This window comes from Dryobates pubescens, chromosome Z (genome assembly GCF_014839835.1).
Source record: "Dryobates pubescens isolate bDryPub1 chromosome Z, bDryPub1.pri, whole genome shotgun sequence".
Lineage (NCBI taxonomy): Eukaryota > Metazoa > Chordata > Aves > Piciformes > Picidae > Dryobates > Dryobates pubescens.
This window is the reverse complement of record NC_071657.1, coordinates 19,300,437-19,317,485: the sequence shown is the minus strand read 5'-3', so window position 1 is coordinate 19,317,485 and position 17,049 is coordinate 19,300,437. Positions and strand designations below refer to the sequence as shown.

The 17,049-nt window shown below is 40.1% G+C and overlaps 1 protein-coding gene across 2 annotated transcripts; it reads left to right on the top strand.

The window, feature by feature from the left end:
- On the top strand, nucleotides 1-16,671 carry DCP2 (decapping mRNA 2). 2 transcript variants are annotated; one of them, XM_054178720.1, is made up of 11 exons: nucleotides 1-141; nucleotides 5,384-5,535; nucleotides 6,827-6,954; nucleotides 7,330-7,428; nucleotides 10,275-10,427; nucleotides 12,441-12,553; nucleotides 12,652-12,759; nucleotides 13,509-13,632; nucleotides 13,899-14,006; nucleotides 15,534-15,585; nucleotides 16,163-16,671. In XM_054178720.1, exons 1-11 carry the CDS (start codon nucleotides 89-91, stop codon nucleotides 16,324-16,326), a joined length of 1,254 nt encoding a protein of 417 aa, XP_054034695.1. In that variant the 5' UTR covers nucleotides 1-88; the 3' UTR covers nucleotides 16,327-16,671. The 2 variants fall into 2 exon arrangements, with proteins under 2 accessions (XP_054034695.1, XP_054034694.1); XM_054178719.1 differs by having other exon boundaries at nucleotides 16,160-16,671.
- Nucleotides 16,672-17,049: the final 378 nt, after the last annotated feature.

Below are 17,049 nucleotides of genomic sequence, written 5' to 3'. Positions count from 1 at the left end.
CTCCCCCCGGGTGGGCATCACGGAGTCTCTCCTCCGCGTCTGTACCCTGGCTCAGGCATCGTCGTGTCGGGATGAGCCGCGTTTCTCCATGGAGACCAAACGGGTCGAGATCCCCAGCAGCGTCCTGGATGATCTGTGCAGGTAGCTGTGGAGCGGGGGCGTTCCCAGGCCTCCCTCATACCCACCAGCCTAGGAGGGCGGGCACCTTCCCATTCCGCCGCTTGGCACCACGGCGACCCTTTCCAGCGATGCCGCGGGATATGCCTGGCGGGGTCGGGGTGGACACCGTCTCCCCATTCCGCCCTGTTACTCTTCCCGTTCCCTCTACCCTCTCCTGCCTGGTGCGAGCAAGCGAGGGGGCCGTTGGGGCGACATGGCATGAGGCCCGGCTCGCTCGGGGGCGCTGTAGGCGCACCGTGGGCTGGTGGGACTCCGAGGAGGGAAGGGGCGGGCCCAGCGTAGTGCTGCGGCGACCGAGAAGCGGAAGGAAGGGGCGTGGTGCCGCGCCCCCTGTGCTTAGGTGGGCTGTGCCCGCTCCCTTCGCAGCGCAAGGCGCTGCTCGCTTCCGGTAGCTCTGAGGGCGGGAGTGGTGAGCCCTTACGTTGTCGGCACCTGTCGGATAAACCGGCGGCAAGGGTAAAGGTAAGTAAGAGCGAGGAAGGATATATTACTGTGGGAGTCTCTTACAGGCCACCTGACCAGCAGAACCAAGCAGATGAGGCCCTCCACAGGCAAATAGAAGCGGCTTCCAGGTCACAGGCCCTGGTCCTGTGGAGTGTCCCTGCCCATGGCAGGGGGGTTGGAACTAGATGATCCTGGTGGTCCCTTCCAACCCTGACTGATACTATGATACTAAGTATGCAAGACAAGGCATTGTGGTTTTGTGATTTTTTCTTACGGCGTTTAGCAGCTCATCTTATTTGGCTGAGAAAGGTAAAACTTGCGGGGCTTGTGTGGGTGAAGTGTTAGAAGCGTACGGTTGATACGGTGTGTGGAGTGATGAACTGATACGTGCTTGCTGTTCAGAAGTCTGCTTTCATTTAGAATGGGTGGCAGGAAGTCCCTTTTGCTGATTTAGCTCTGTTGAAAGAGAATGTTCCATTGGGACAGAAAATGAAGAACCAAAGGAATATCCTTTGATATGAAACTGGCCTATCCCATTTGTTGGTCTTTCAGATTGAAATGGTTAACCTTCCTTATCCTAAAGGCTATGTGTTAAAATTCTTATAAAACATGTTTTCTGATTTCTTGGCGAGGTGCTTTTTTCCCTTATGATCTCAACTTATCATCTGTGCTGCAGCCCTTTGACCTAAATTCATCTCAGAATATGGTGCTCAAATGGGATGTGTTATTTGACATGAAATAGCCCTTCTTTGTATTTCAGAGGGACCCAGTTAAAGTATTCATGTACAAGAGAGAAAGTTTTTTAGAGATGAAGGGTAGTCCACTTATTTTGTCATACATTTTGTACAAAGGTTTGTAATATGCGATCAAATGTTCATTTCTCAAAGTCTGAAGTATGTTTTTGTTTCCATTGTGTCTCCTCTCGGCTCCTGACAGAGAGATGGCACTTTTCTTTTAGATTCCTGCTCACATACGAGCCAAGGTGTGTGGCTTCTTCACAAAATCCAGAGGGGATTGCTTACAAAAGTGAGATAGCTTATTAGTGTCACTCCTGTAGGGTGACTGAGTCACCAGCTCTTATACTGTTACAATGTCAGTCCCACTCTCTTACTGTGCTCTTCTGAGCTGCTGTGGTATTTTACCTTTGCAGCGGTGCTTTGTTTTATAATTGTAGGAATGTAGTCGTGTGGCTTTACTGGAAAAAACCACACTTTATAATGTTACATCAGATGCTTGTAGTTATAATTTGTCTTGCTCTTCAGCTTTTCTTTATTCATCTTACTGATTGTCATTAGTGCTGGCAGCTTAGCTCTGCTTCAAATACGTTACCTTGCCTGGACACGGATTGAAGATCTGAAAGGAACAAAGAAGTAAGGCTTTCCTATAAGGGAGGATTTTGATGTGGACTGAAGGAGGGACAGGGCCTGATGAACCTCAGTTCAAGGGGAAAAATAAACTATAGAACAAGTGGAAGATAAGTGGTGCTGCATGTAAGGTGGTTAGCTGTATATAGGTTTATTAAACTATCTGTCCCTTGGTGTATTCACTGTACACATTATATTAGTGGAAAATATGGTAGAAAGAGCCAAGCAATTTTTCATACTCAGTTGCTGAGAAGATTCCAAATGTTTTCTAGCAAACCCTTTGTGTTTATTTTTCAAAAAATTCTATCAGCAAATAAACTTTGAGTACTCAAAAAATTTCAGGGTTACAAATATTCTAGTGTCTTTCTATATGAACTCTAGGAGTGTGAGCTGCAAATCTAAATAATTGTTAGTGAATTTTAAGAGATAGAAAACATTCAGATTACTTTTACTAAACTGAACAATGAAATTAAGCTGAGGGAGGGTAGGTTTAGGAGCAATTTCTTCAGTACGAGGGTGCTGGGACTCTGCAATAGGCTGCCCAGGGAGGTTGTGGATGCCTTATCTCTGCAGGTATTCAAGGCCAGGTTGAATCAGGCCTTGAGCAGACGAGTTGAGGCCTTGAGCAGCTGAGTCTGGTTCAGAGGCATCCCTGCCCATGGTGGGGAGGTTGGAGTACATGATCTGTAAGGTTGCTTCCAACATAAGCTAGTCTATAATTTGAAGTCAAGCTTGCCCAGAAGCTTGAGACTTCTTTTTTTCCCCAAGTGTTTTGGGGTTTGCTGTTTTTGAAAACAAAACAAAAGCTTAGATATCCACAAAACAGAACTATTGGTTTTATTTGTATCTTGAGAGTGATAGAATATGTCAGACTTCTACACTTTGTATCTGAACAGGATTGTTTTCCTTTGTCCTGAAGCAAAAGGCCTGGATTCTTTGCAGAAAACTCTTTGGTGCTAAAAGTTTGTGCATGCAGGAAATGCAGTCATCAGTACTTCTCATTGTTTGTGCCATTTTATTTTCTGGATACTTTGCCTTACGATAGAAAGATCACTGGTGCTAATTCCATCAGTATAATGCACTGTTAAATTAAAATGTGTTTGGATTTTACTTTAAGCTAAACCTCGCAGGAGCTTCTGTCTAGGCAGAGTCTCAGGAAGGTTCCTCACAGAGGCTGCTCAAAGTCACTCATCATCACGTGCAGTTGTTCCAGCTATTCAAACTGATAAGTCTAAATAATAATACTCTGTTTGGGGCAGCTATGGGTATTTCAGTCTCTGCAGGTAATTCTCGTGGCTGTTGGTAACTCCAAGGGCATACCCTTAGCTGGTCTTCTAATTTTGTCTTGACTGGAGGGTGTGGTGGTCTTTTTGTTTGGTCGGGGGGTTTTGAGCCCAATATATTAAAAAAAACATTAAGTACTGCTGGGTAACCTTTATCACATCAGTCATTTTAGTTTTCCAATTGTGAGTTAAAGCTTCTAAGTTGTTAGGTATTGTGCAGTGGGTTTCTTTTTGTAGAAATCAGTTTTGATATGAAATGACACATGCTGTTCAATTGTGTAGTTAATTGGGCTAATGCTCCTAATTTTTATTGTCTATAGTCATTTAAAGCAATGAGATATGTGAACTTCTAGGAGGATTTGGGTTCACAGAATCACAGATTGTTAGGGGGTTAAAAGGGACCTCGAGAGATCATCTAGTCCGAGCCCCCTGCCAGAGCAGGATCACAGATACCAGGTCACACAGGAATGCATCCAGGCAGGTTTTGAATATCTCAGAGGAGGGAGACTCCACAACTCCTGGGCAGCCTATTCCAGTGTTCCATCACCTTTACTGTGAAAACTTTATTCTCATGTTTCCATGGAAGTTCCTGTGCCTCAACTTGCACCCGTTGCCTTGTTCTGTCATTGGGTATCACTGAGAAGAGCCTGACTCCATCCTCTTGGCACTCACCCTTTACATATTTATAAACATTAATAAGGTCACTCCTTAGTCTCCTTTTCTCCAAGCTTAAGAGCCTCAGCTCCCTCAGTCTCTCCTCATAAGGGAGATGTTCAACTCCCCTAACCATTTTTGTGTCTCTCTGCTGGACTCTTTCAAGCAGTACCCTGTCCTGGAACTGTAGTGTCCAGAACTGGACACAATACTGCAAGTGCAGCTTCACCAGGGCACAGTAGAGTGGGAGGAGAACCTCTCTCAGCCTACTAGCCACAGCCCTTCTAATGCACCCCAGAATGGCATTGGCCTTCTTGGCCACAAGAACATATTGTTGGTTATGTTCTTATTCTGGGTTTCTGTCTTGGGAGCCATGCCAGTACTTGAGGGACACATGCATGTGCGTATGCTCATGAACCTGAAGACAAGTTGTGTTTGTCTCCTATGTGTGTCTGTGTCCGTGGGATGTGTGCTGGGGTATGCTACTGTTGAACCTGATGGAAGGAGAGAGCGACAGCTGTGTCCCTTAGCCTGAGCAGAGACCCCCGAAGCTGGACTCCGATGGCCATGCAGGAGACAGTCTTTGACCAGAGTGTCTGGGAGAGGCAACCATTTTTGACATCCCTGAACAATTTATACTTGTCAAATATTATGTAAAGATCTTATTTTTTTCTGTTCTGGCAATGATGTTATGCACTTTTGGAATTTAGGTGGTGGTACTTGGGAGCTGAATGTAAAAGATTGCTGTCAAATGGTTTGAATTCAATGAGATGGATGACCTCACATTTCTAAAAAATACCTGTTGTTCATGACCTTACAAATAAATAACTAATGTTTCTACTAAAGCAAAATAAGCTATAATACACTGAGTGCTGCTTACACTTACATGTTTGTGACTATATATTTGTGTACCTGAGATAAACTATAAAGTAGACTTGGAAAATAAACCAATTGCCCGTGTTCTATTTCAGACTAAACATTGTATCGAATTTTTAAAATCCACAGAAATAAATAACTTGCTGCAGTTTTAAGTGAAAATACATAGCAGTGTTTGACTCATGTCTGGAAGAAACTACACTGACATCTCTTATCACTGACATCTGCAGATGTTCTTTACTGGACATGTAAAATACTTACATTGCTGTAATATAGGCATTCCTATAATATAGCTTGTAATATAACCATGTTTTTACCCTTACTATTTTCACTACAGGTGATTTACTTATTTCGTTGTAATTGACTTTCATGGGGGGGCGGAAAACCCATCATGATTCATTTTCCTTGACATCAAAAGTTAACTTTACTTTGATGTGAAAACCTGTGACCACCAGGAAGATCTGGTGGTGTGTTGCTCTGTAATAATTGATCAGGAATTTCATTATTGCAATGCATTTTTGTTGTTAGATTTATTTAAATCAATACATTTGACTAATGTGACACTTCCTTCTTGCCTGGCAGCCGATTTATTTTGCACATTCCAAGTGAAGAGAGAGACAACGCAATCAGAGTATGCTTTCAAATTGAACTTGCCCATTGGTTTTACTTGGATTTTTACATGCAAAACACACCAGGATTACCTCAGTGTGGGATAAGAGACTTTGCAAAAGCTGATATCCTTTCTGTTACTGGGATTGTTTTCTGTGTCAGTTTATAAATTACTAACTGAATATTGTTAATAAAATTTCATACTTGGAGCAGGAAAATGTCTGTTCATGCATTAGTGATTAAAAGTATTACTAGGTGTGGAATTTTATATATTCGTTGCTTTCATAATTTTGTGGCATCCACAAAAGAGCTATTTCTTACACTGCTAAAGAGCTGTGGAAAACTGGTGATTTCTGATCTTTGAGGATTTTTATTCATTGTTGTACTTTGTCACACTAACTGGGTTTCAAAGATGAGCTGCTGGGTCTCTTAATGGTGCTTCATCTCCTTAATTTAATATCTTTCCAATTAAATAGTGACATAAATGTTAATGTAACATAAATGTTAATGTATCTGAAGGTGGTATGTGTTCCCTTGAAGTGGGACAATTCTCTCTGGCCAGCGGTGTGAGGCCAGTTCTCTGTGGCTAACTCTGTACCGGATAACTCTGCATGGCCAGCTCTACACAGGGAGAACTCTTGAGTCCCTCAGGGGAGGCAGAAGGGCTACCACCTGTGAACAGTAGACATTATACTAGGCAGGCAGAGGATTGCATGGATGAAGATGTGAGAAGCAATAGAAAGAACAGCTATGGACACACTTCAGGGTGTTGGTGGAGAATGCAGCTGTGGATAGGATGCTATTTTGTTGGCCTTGGCTTGGGTTTGTTTTTTTTTGTGGGGGAGGTCTAGGATAACTCGTTGCAAACCCAGTGCACCAAGCTGAACTGTCCTGGACCTACTTCTCTTTACTGCAGGCATGGCAGGACCAAGGTCACATGTGGTCTCCATTCCACCTTTTCTGAGATGATGCTGCCAGGCACAATTCAGGACCCCTGCCAATATCCACAGGGTTTGTAGAGGCCACTGTGCAGCTGGGAGGACTGACAGAATCTCCCACCCCATGGTGAATTGCCTGTGTGGAGTTGTCCTAGATTTGAAACCATACTTTTGTCTGTCTTGCTCACTTCAATCTGAAAACAGCAATAACAAAAAGTGTTTAATACATAATCAAAATGACCACTATATACTTTTCAATTTAGGGGAGACCTTCCTTCAAAAACGCAGCCTTGTGTCATTTGTTTTTATTTTCTTTTTTTTTTTTTAATGGGTTATTCATGTTATTTTTTACTTCCAGGAGACTATATCTTGAAAGCATTTAGGTGTGTGTGATTATCATTAACAATTGAGTATTTTTGGTATGTCTGACTGTGATTTGAAATTGTATGTGTTTATCTTCCTTAACATGCTGCTGTACTCTTCAATCACTGCCCTTTCTTACTGCCTCAAGGTGAAGATGTACAAAAAGTTTTAGATGAGTGGAAAGAATACAAAATGGGAGTGCCAACCTATGGTGCAATTATTCTTGATGAAACACTTGAAAATGTAAGTATGGAAATAGTTGCAAAGGGATAGAGGGAAGGATGGCATATGATGGCAGAGTAATCTTTTTGTTGTTTACGTGTTTCATCTGGAGTTAAAAAGTACTTCAGATTCACAAAGACCTGGCAGTTACCTGACATTTAGCATGTACAGAAATACAATACAGGAGACATTAAATGCACTTCTGGTTGCTTTTCTACTCAGTTTTGTCCCATTAAAAATTTCACAGTTTTTGCTAAAATACAGAAAACCAATGGGTTCCTTCCTCCAAGTTGGAGTAGCCTTTTGGAGAAGAAGAGGAATAGGGAAAGTAACACATTTAATGCAATTGGTTAGAATAGCGTGTGTTTGACAGATGCATTCCCTTGTATTTTGCAGGTTCTTCTTGTTCAGGGCTATTTAGCAAAGTCTGGTTGGGGATTTCCAAAAGGGAAAGTAAATAAAGAAGAGGCACCTCATGACTGTGCTGCTAGGGAGGTAAGTGATACTTGGTGCCCTTAAATTTAAGCTAAAGAAATGACAGTTTGCTGAGAGCAGGATATATGTGTTGGATAAGAAGACATTTCCTTGAGTGTCTCTTTACTGAAATAGGTAAGTCTGTTCTTGCAAGAGTCTTATGCTGTCACTTGTAGTGCTTTTCCGAGTTCCAGAGTGATAATCAAGGGTGTGGCTATATAATTTAAAATTGATCAAAATGTTTTTAGTTGTTTTGCACTAACTTGCTAGGCTAAATGAGTACTTTTAAAGTTTTCTGCGGAACTATCAATTTACTTTTAAGGATTTTTTGATGTTTGGGAAATCTTGGGCACCTGTTGCTTTTGAGAATACAAATTTCAAGGGCCACCATAACTATAAAAAAGATAGGAGAATGGGGATTTCACTTACGTATATTGGGCTATGTGATGAGGCTGAAGAGTTGACTGGGAGGTTGTAGAAAATTATATAAAACTTGTGAAGAACTTTTCTATTTTTCAGTAATGCAGGAGCATGGATCAGTGTATAATGCAAATGGTCTGTGGTATTTTTTGCTGATGGATAGTTAGACATGTAGTGAAGTTGCATATTAAAAGTTGTGTATAAAATAATATTCCTGGCATGAACTCATTCATGTAGCATAATACACTCAGAATTTTCAAGAGGGGATATTGAGATGATGGGAAGTAGTAAGATGCAATTATTTTTCTTCACAGTTGGACTGAATTGGTATCTGAAAAATTACTTTTAATATACTGTACAAGATGCATGAATGTGAAATTCCTTATTTGTGATTCCCTGGATGGTGCTTTCCATACATCTCATCTATTTAATAAGAACTTGAAAAAGCGAAATAAGGTGTTAGATTCAGCAAGTCCAAGTGCTGGACTTTAGTCACAACAATCCCATGCAGTGCTACAGTCTGGGGTCAGAGTGGCTGGAGAGCAGCCAGACAGAAAGGGACCAGGGAGTACTGGTTGACAGCTTTCTGAACATGAATTAGCAGTGTGCTCAGGTGGCCAAGAAGGCCAATGGCATCCTGGCCTGCATGAGAAATAGTGTGGCCAGCAGGAGCAGGGAAGTCATTCTGCCCCTGTGCTCAGCACTGGTTAGGCCACACCTTGAGTCCTGTGTCCAGTTCTGGGCCCCTCAGTTTAGGAAGGATGTCAAGTTGCTGGAATGTGTCCAGAGAAGGGCAACAAAGCTGGTGAGGGGTTTGGAACACAAGCCCTATGAGGAGAGGCTGAGGGAGCTGGGATTGTTTAGCCTGGAGAAGGTCAGGGGAGACGTTATTGCTCTCTACAACCACCTGAAGGGAGGTTGTAGCCATGAGGGGGGTTGGTCTCTTCTCCCAGGCAACCAGCACCAAAACAAGAGGACACAGTCTCAAGCTGTGCCAGGGGTGGTTTAGGCTGGAGGTGAGGTGAAAGTTCTTCACAGAAGGAGTTGTTGGCCATTGGAATGGGCTGCCCGGGGATGTGGTGGAGTCACCATTCCTGGAGATGTTCAAGAGGGGATTGGACATGGCACTTGAAGCCATGGTTGAGTTAGTCACGAGGTTTTGGGTGACAGGTTGGACTTGATCATCTTTGAGGTCTTTTCCAACCTTACTGATTCTATGATTCTATGAAATGTCATGCGTGCTATATAAGGGATGGGGAAGGGGCTGGAGGGGGAGTGGTGGTTCATCTTAGGCCTGGTGGTGAGGCTGTTGGATTCTGTGTTAGTCACTGTTAAATATAGCGACTTTACTTTTGTTACTGTTGTTACTGTCCATTTGTTCTTTGTTCTGTTCTTCTAAGCTCTCATTGCAACCTGCGGGTTTTTACATTTTAATGCCAATTTCTCCTTTCAGTCATACTGGGCAGAAGGGAAAGGCAGGAGACATGACATGGCAGTTGTGTGACTGGCCACACAGGGACTGGCAGCCCAGTCACAAATATTTTTGGACACTACCATCGATCTTGCATGTTTTCTGAGTATTTGTTTTTCCTATGGAGATTTTGAGGACTAGGAAGATTCCAAAAAGATTAATATTTATTTAAGTTATTAGCTGTGTTTTATATGCATCTTTTTCAAATATACAATGTTTGTAATACAAAATGTTGTCAAAGGTAAGTATTTCAAAGTAAGTGTTTGAGCAGCCTCATTGAGTTGAAAATGTCAGGGAAGTTGGACTAGATGGCCTTTGAAAGTACCTTCTAATGCAGACCATTCTGTGAATTAATGATCCTTTGCTGCAAGACCATGAAATACAGAAATAAAATGTTCTTTTAAAATATGGCTGACTTTCTATTAATTTCCATCAGGCAGAACACTCCTTTTTTTTTTTTCCCTTCAGAGTAGCTGACTGTAGTTTTAAAATTGTTTTGTCAGTGTGAACGTGCAGTTAGAATTTTGTAATGGCTGGGTTTTGTTACAAATGTAAAAATGACTATATGGAGTAAGAAAATTCATTAAGTATAAGAATTGTTGAAATACAGAAATTGAAGTGCAAGTAAACCTTGTTAGAATTTGAAGATGTTTTCACTTGCCAAATTGTAAAGATTTCCATACATGCAGCATCATGAGACTCCCCATTCATATTAATAAATTGCTATGTACAGTGTAATAGAGTTATTTCAACTTTTATTACATCTTTGTGTCTTAGAGAAGTATGAAGAACATAGGGTCTTAAATTATTTTTCTGTTCTTGATCACATGTCTGTGTGTAAGAGCTTGTTTTTCCCAGCAGTGGCCCACTTACATGGAGAGATCTGAAAAACAGTACTTTCTTCCCTTGTGCTGATGGGTTCTGAAAGGATGTATCTGAATACACCACACATTGATTTCATCTGTATGCTTTTCAGGTGTTTGAAGAAACTGGATTTGACATAAAAGATTATATCTGCAAAGAAGAATACATTGAGCTGCGAATCAATGATCAGTTAGCACGGCTGTACATCATTCCAGGAGTTCCCAAGAACACAAAATTCAACCCCAAAACTAGAAGGGAAATTCGGGTATGTGTTACTTTGAATCTCTAGGAACCTTGTTGTGGAGCTTGATTTTTAAACCTAATGGTCTGTGAAATAATGAAACTTCCAAGCATGATGAATGCCTCGAATACTCTGCGCTGTAGAGTCTTGTCAGCATTTTGCTACTGTACTACAAATGCTGATTCTTGACCATCTGGTCTGATGTCTTCATGAAAACAACATTAGATCATACTATCAAACTATAATTCTTCCCTTCTTTTCTCTTAGGTGTGAAAGTGTGTTAATTATTTCATGTTATTCTTAGTGTCTGGTTTGAGCTAGAACAGGACCAATTCTCCATTTTTACTTTTCAGCTAAGTCTCTTCTGGATTACTGCACTTTTTGAAGTTAATGTCATATTGTCTGTTTCTGTAGAAGTGTTAGTGTTTAATGTTCTTAGTTACTGAGGATTGATAATGCAGAAAAGCTCTGGTGGTAGAGTTGCTTTCATAGAAACAATGATCACTGTTAAATCTTGTGTGCCACATCAGAATGCTGTAAGTGAAAGGGTCCTAAGTTAAAAAAAATAAAGCTTCAGTTGCAGGGAGGAACAGACAGGGCAGGTAACCCAAACCTGACTGACAAGATACTCCATTCCATGTACATCATACTCAAAGCATGAAGCTGAATGATCACAAGGGTCAAGTTCTCTTCTTGTATGACTGGCGACAACTCTGGTCTTCAGCCTTTTAACTTAATCTGCGAGTTCCTAAATAGTTTCTTTCAGCCACTAAGCACAACATGGAGCCTGAGGCAGTTTGATACTGATTTTTTAATATATTTTATTATTAATACTATTATCTTTTTATTGTGACTGTTTCACTAAAGGTGTTCTGTTTTTTTCCAGCCCATTATGTCTCTCCCATATTCTGTTTCCCTTCCCCTTTTCAGGAGAGATGGTTAATAGAGAACTTCTGTCTTTCATTTAATGGTCAGCCCAGCCTCAACCCATGGTGCCTACTTATAGCTGCATATGTAATTACACATTTCTCTGAAGATTCAGTTGAAATAGGTATCTCCATGTTTTCCTGCTGAAAGCACTACTGTACAGGGCATTTGGCATTCTATATAGGAAAAGGTAGTTAACTAAACCAGGAGTCTCATAATTTCTTGCATTAGAGGCCTGTTTTTCTAAATACAGAATAAAAGGTGAACTTTGAGGTTTTTTTAAAATGCATGGTGAATACTCCTTTTTCTATGACAGTGGGAATGATGAAGAGTTCTTGTAATGGCAGATTTTCGTCTCCTCCGGTAAAGCACCAATACAACTAGGCATACCAGTTTTGTACTGCGGTAGAATGATACTGAGAACCTGTTCAACTTAGAACTTTTTTCCATAATGTGCATCATATCTGGACCTGGGGCTACATTCTGCAATAGAAGAGCTCATCTGGGTTCTTCTAGAGTGTATGTATTCAGAATTCCTGGATTCATTCCCCATTCTGCAAAGTACAGTTTTAATAGTGAAATTATAAAAGTATGAAGTACAACAAAAATCCCCTCTCTTTCTCTCTCTTTTTTTCTTTTTGTTTTTTGTAACAGAAATGGAAACAGTAAACTAAATCCTTTCTGATAAATTTTGAATTAATATTGGTCGTCTAGTTTTGATGGTGTTTTAAATAAAATTTTCAAGACTAGTAGTGATTTTGAAAGTTGTTTAAAGCCTCTGTCTTAATTTACAGCATTCACTGTGCAGTGGTTTGTTTGTGTTTTGAAATGCTTACTCAGAATTTAGTTGCTGAATAATACCTTTCATATTTTAAGTGCTATATCTCACAAAGACTGTATGCTGTACTATCTGTTACTCAGTAGGTGCAGTCAGAAGAATGACCCCATTGTTAATGAACCTGTTATCAAAACCCATGTGTGGTCTATTAATTGAAGTCTTCCACTGTGATTTTCTAATTAAGGGAAATAATTGTGACTGATACTCATTCGTAACATTCTGTAAGGCTACACTAGTGGGTATTTTGATTTCTTTTATTTTTTTTTCCCTAGAATATTGAGTGGTTTTCTATTGACAAATTACCATGCCACAGAAATGACATGACCCCAAGGTCCAAGCTGGGTTTGGCACCTAACAAATTTTTTATGGCAATCCCGTTCATCAGGTATGTTTACTCTGAGACAGCTTCTAGGCCATACAACTTCCAATTTCTTCAGATTTGTTTTAGTAAGCATGTCTTGTTGCACCACTTCTTGCTCACAGGCCATTGAGGGAATGGATTTCCCGAAGGAATGGAGATTCCTCAGATAGTGACAATGCATTTTCATCTACAGGGAGCACACCCTCTAAACCGAACTTGGAAAAAGCAAGGTAAGAGTCCAGGTCAGTTTAATATCTGTGTACCCATTCTATAACACATAGGTTGTACAAAGATGTGTGGTCTTTTCCTTTCTCTGAGTAGTCATGTTCTTGTAATAGAACAGGTTAATAATAAGAAGGGAAAAACAATTGCAGGCAAGTTATTTTGGACTGTAAATAGGGTAAGAAGTTAATTAATGTCATGATACTTTTGTACTTTGGTAAATTCTCACACATGTCAGCACTGAGAACTTCTTCTGTCCTGTATGGGAATCCACACAAAAAAAAAGGGGAAGCTAAAGCAAGTAAATAACTTTCAGAGCTTCAAGTTCAATGCTTTAGACATTTCAATAGAGGAAAAACAGCACTCTAATATGGGACTACAAAGCTAGATGAAACCTCTGGGGATCAGTAGGGGACCAAGTACTGCTGGATTTTTTTATTCAGTTGAGCTAATGGAGGAGAGCAAACTTTTAAAACCTGCAGTCCCAAAGTAAATTGAGTCAGGTCAGCACTAACATTGTCGACAATAACACAAATGCTCACATGGACCTAGCCGGTTGTCTGCGCAGAGCATATGTTTTCTACCAGCGGGCAAAACAAAGCTGAGTGAATGCAGGCTGTGTTACTACACTTTCCACACTAGGTTACTTAAACTTGTCTTACATGCAAGAAGCAGCAAGTTCTTTTGTATTTCTCTTCTGCAATCAATAGACTTGAAGTTGAGCTGAAGTTGAGTTTGTTTGCTTTTCCTGTGCTAGATCAAAACTTCGCTGTAGTCAGCAAGTGCTTACAGATGGCTTTTCAGGCGAGCAGGGTGTGAAGACAAAACAGCCACAGAAGCCATATAGCCATACTGAGATTTCTGAAGCTTTGAAAATCAAGGTAGGTTTCTTCTTAGGTAAGCATTTATATCTAGAATCTTAAATGGATGTCTTTGTTCATAAAGGTTCCCTCTGGAATGGAGATACTGAATTATATTACCATGGCCTGCAAAAATAGAAACATGGAAAAGAGAAAAATCTTGGGGATTCTCAGGTTTATCTGACATTTGAGGTAGTGGTAATTGTGTTGTTTCTGGTATAGATAGTAATCGATACTCACTGTTTCGGTGTCCTCCATGTAATATATTGAAATATTTTTAATGACAGAGTCAGAGCTTGAAGAGCAATGGCAGAAAGCAGTATCAAGACACTTCCGGCCAAAAGAAGCGAACAAATGGAGTCCATGGTCAACCAGTTAAGCAAAACCATACATTGGTAAGAAACATACAGTGATTAACAGGTTCTTGTAATGCTTAATAAATGTCCGAGGCAGTGTTCTGAAAGAAAATAGAGTCCGTATCTGATCAGACTATTTGGTATGTATTCATAGAAATACTACATTTCTTACCTTGTATGCATATACGTCTATAGACAAGCATACTAAATTTAAAAGTTTGCATTTTGGAAGTAAGTGGTTTTTTTATCAGTTGAAACTTTGTCAGTTCTTTGAATAGACAATCCTGCAGCTTTCCACGTCCCTATTACATGATAGCCTTCTATAAAGTCATTGTTTGTCAGTGTTCATACAATTTTTTAACATACTACAGCAGTTTCTAAACTCCAGTATGAGATTCTTGGTTTCCTACCTTTTCCTTGCAGACTTAATTTCCTTTCAAAGACTTTGTCTTAGTCCCCAGAGGTTTGCTGACTGGGGGAAGACTTGCTGAGATGCCTCTCTTTTTTGGATATTATTTTAAAACATTTTTTATTATTACTTGTTATTACTATTTCATGCACCTTTGTTCTTTATGGCTGTCCAGTTCTACCTCATTGGCTCTCCGCAGCAGTGAGCCCCAGTTCTCTGTGCAGCTCATCTGACTTGTCTGCGCTTTAGTTTTCCTTGTTTACTGGCTGCAAGCTACATTCTTCCCTATCTGGCTTGTGTTTATTACCTTCTGGTTTTCATGTAAAAGTTCAGAAATCATTAACTTTCATCCTGTAAAATCCTGCATTTGGGTCTGAGAGTAGAAAAGTCAGAGTCGACTGCCCAGAGGTTTGTCTGTATAGAAAAGAGTATAAGGAGATTGTGTAGGATATTGATTGAAACAAGTGGAACTGCTAATACTCCATTGTTACTTCGTAGGCTCTCTAGAGACTTTGCAAAATATTTCTGTGGTGTTTACTTTGCATTTTTATGACTGTCAGTCTTCTGAAACTTACGTATTTCATGTCCCAGTCAGAATTTTCTAACAGTTTGGTAGCAAGGAAACTCTTAATTCAGACAAAGTGCCATTCTTTTCTCTGTGTTTATATACTTAGAGCAGCATACCTGGGGCTAAAATTTGACCTTTCCCTGGAGAGTTCTAAGTTTGTGTCCCTGATGTATGCTAATTTGTCAGCAGCAACATGTTTGCAAAGGCATTCCTCTTTGTTCACAGGGACAAGCTAGTTGAAGAACAAGTTTACACATGTGCAGCTTAAATTCCACACCATCATGCAAGACCTTTCCAGCTTAAAACATTTTAGAAGTACTACTAACAAAAAACAAACAAACAAACCCTCCTGCATTTAAAAAGTGGTTTGTTGACTGTCAAAAGATTGCATGATTCTGAAACACTTGTGGATTTGAAGCATGCTTTAGGTAAAGTAACATGACAGAATTCACGATGAGTCACAAATCAGGAGGTGTGTCGAGGTAAATAAAACCAGCGTGCCTTTTAGTTGATGCTTAAGCTATACCCCTAAGGAATAGAATGATGTTTCTTTATGCAGTGTGTAATGTATTGCCATTCTCTTAATCAGAAATGTGAAAAAAGGCTTAATCCAAGAAGACTCCAAGATAACTTTGAAACAGGCAAGTGCAGTCTGATTTTTATCCATGTCATGTATTACAGGCTGAAAGCATCTGTAAGGCCAGATTTTTCAAAGCAGTTTGAGTTTGAGGTTTGGAGTTCTTTTTATTTGGTTTCCTTCATGTGCTGCTTCATGTTGTTATTAATACTATCAGGTGATACCAGGTGGCTGAGTAAAAGTAACTGAAAGCTGTGTGAGTCAACATAGTACTGGTAATTGAATGTAAGTTCAAGACTTTCTGTCCTCCTGGCTGTAAGCTGTGGTTGAGTGCACAGAATTCTTTGCTTACTGTTTGGAAAATAGGGCTGTATTTCATTCCTAATTATGTAGAAATGAGTTGCAAGCAGAACCTGTAGTTAAAAACATTGAAATTGTTCCTAGATTACTGAGAATATAGCAACAAGACAACTTGTAAATAAGTTGTTAGAGTTACCTTTTGTTTATGATCAGACTTAAGAGATTTTTGTTATAAACATTGATTGATTATACACCTGAGGTATGGCTATGTATTCTTCTGATACTCTCATTGATAACTGTCTGTTTAAAGTTTGCTCCATACTTTTTTTCTCTTCAAGCAGATGCAGCCTATGAGATGTGTTGCTCCAGTGAAGACACACTGCCAGAACATGTAGAGGGACATTCTGTGGCATGCAATGGCCATTACAAATTTGCTTTCTCATCAAGAGCTTTCTTGAGTTTCAAGTTTGACCATGATGCCATAATGAAAAGTTTTGACCTCTGACAGCAAACATAGTAGGAGCAAAAAAATCAAACTTGCCTGTTGCGGTTAAAGGGGGTTTCTTATCCAGCCTTACTCTTTCTCAGGAGTTTTTTGTTTCATTTGTTTGTTTTCAAATGCAATGCAGGGACTGACTGGATGTTGTGGAAGGGCTTGGTCTTTTTGCAGCATGGGAGTGACATATTCCAAGTGTTGCACTTTAAATGCAGTATAGTCTTTGTCCACAAAAAAACCTTTCCAGTGTTCAGTTCACTTGTTCCTATGCATTCATTAGAGGGCATTTTTTTTACCTTGCTGTGTGTTCTGTAGAATGTCTTTGACTTTAAAAAGAAAAAAAAGCTGGAGTATGCCAGCTAAGTGTTATAACTGCTCTGATGTAAATGATTTGATTTCTTAGTCATTGTGTAGTACATTGTAATATTACGGCAGCAGTGAAACTGTTCTTTAGAGGACTTCTCTGTCCTAATGATTTTGAAACCAAGTTGCACATTTCAAACCCAGTGTCACCCTGCAATCCCTTCTTTGTCCAGGCCGCTTGCTTAAAACACCTTCCCTCCTTCACACTGGTAGTTTGTTGGCTGGTGATCAGCTGTACTTGGAGTCAAATCTATAGCATGTTGACTTCTTGTACCTACTCTGCCTCTCTTCAGTAAGGATACACAAACTGAGTAGAACTTAGTTAATTGAAAGTGTCAAGCTTCAACTCTTTACACACTGTCCCCAGCT

Excerpts from the sequence above, each read along its gene's own strand:
- DCP2 (XM_054178719.1), top strand. The coding sequence starts at position 89 with ATGGAGACCAAACGGGTCGAGATCCCCAGCAGCGTCCTGGATGATCTG. Across the intron at positions 5,536-6,826 it reads AAGAGACTTTGCAAAAGCTG|TCTTCAATCACTGCCCTTTC; the intron begins ATATCCTTTCTG and ends ATGCTGCTGTAC. Across the intron at positions 15,586-16,159 it reads CCAAGATAACTTTGAAACAG|CAGATGCAGCCTATGAGATG; the intron begins GCAAGTGCAGTC and ends TTTCTCTTCAAG.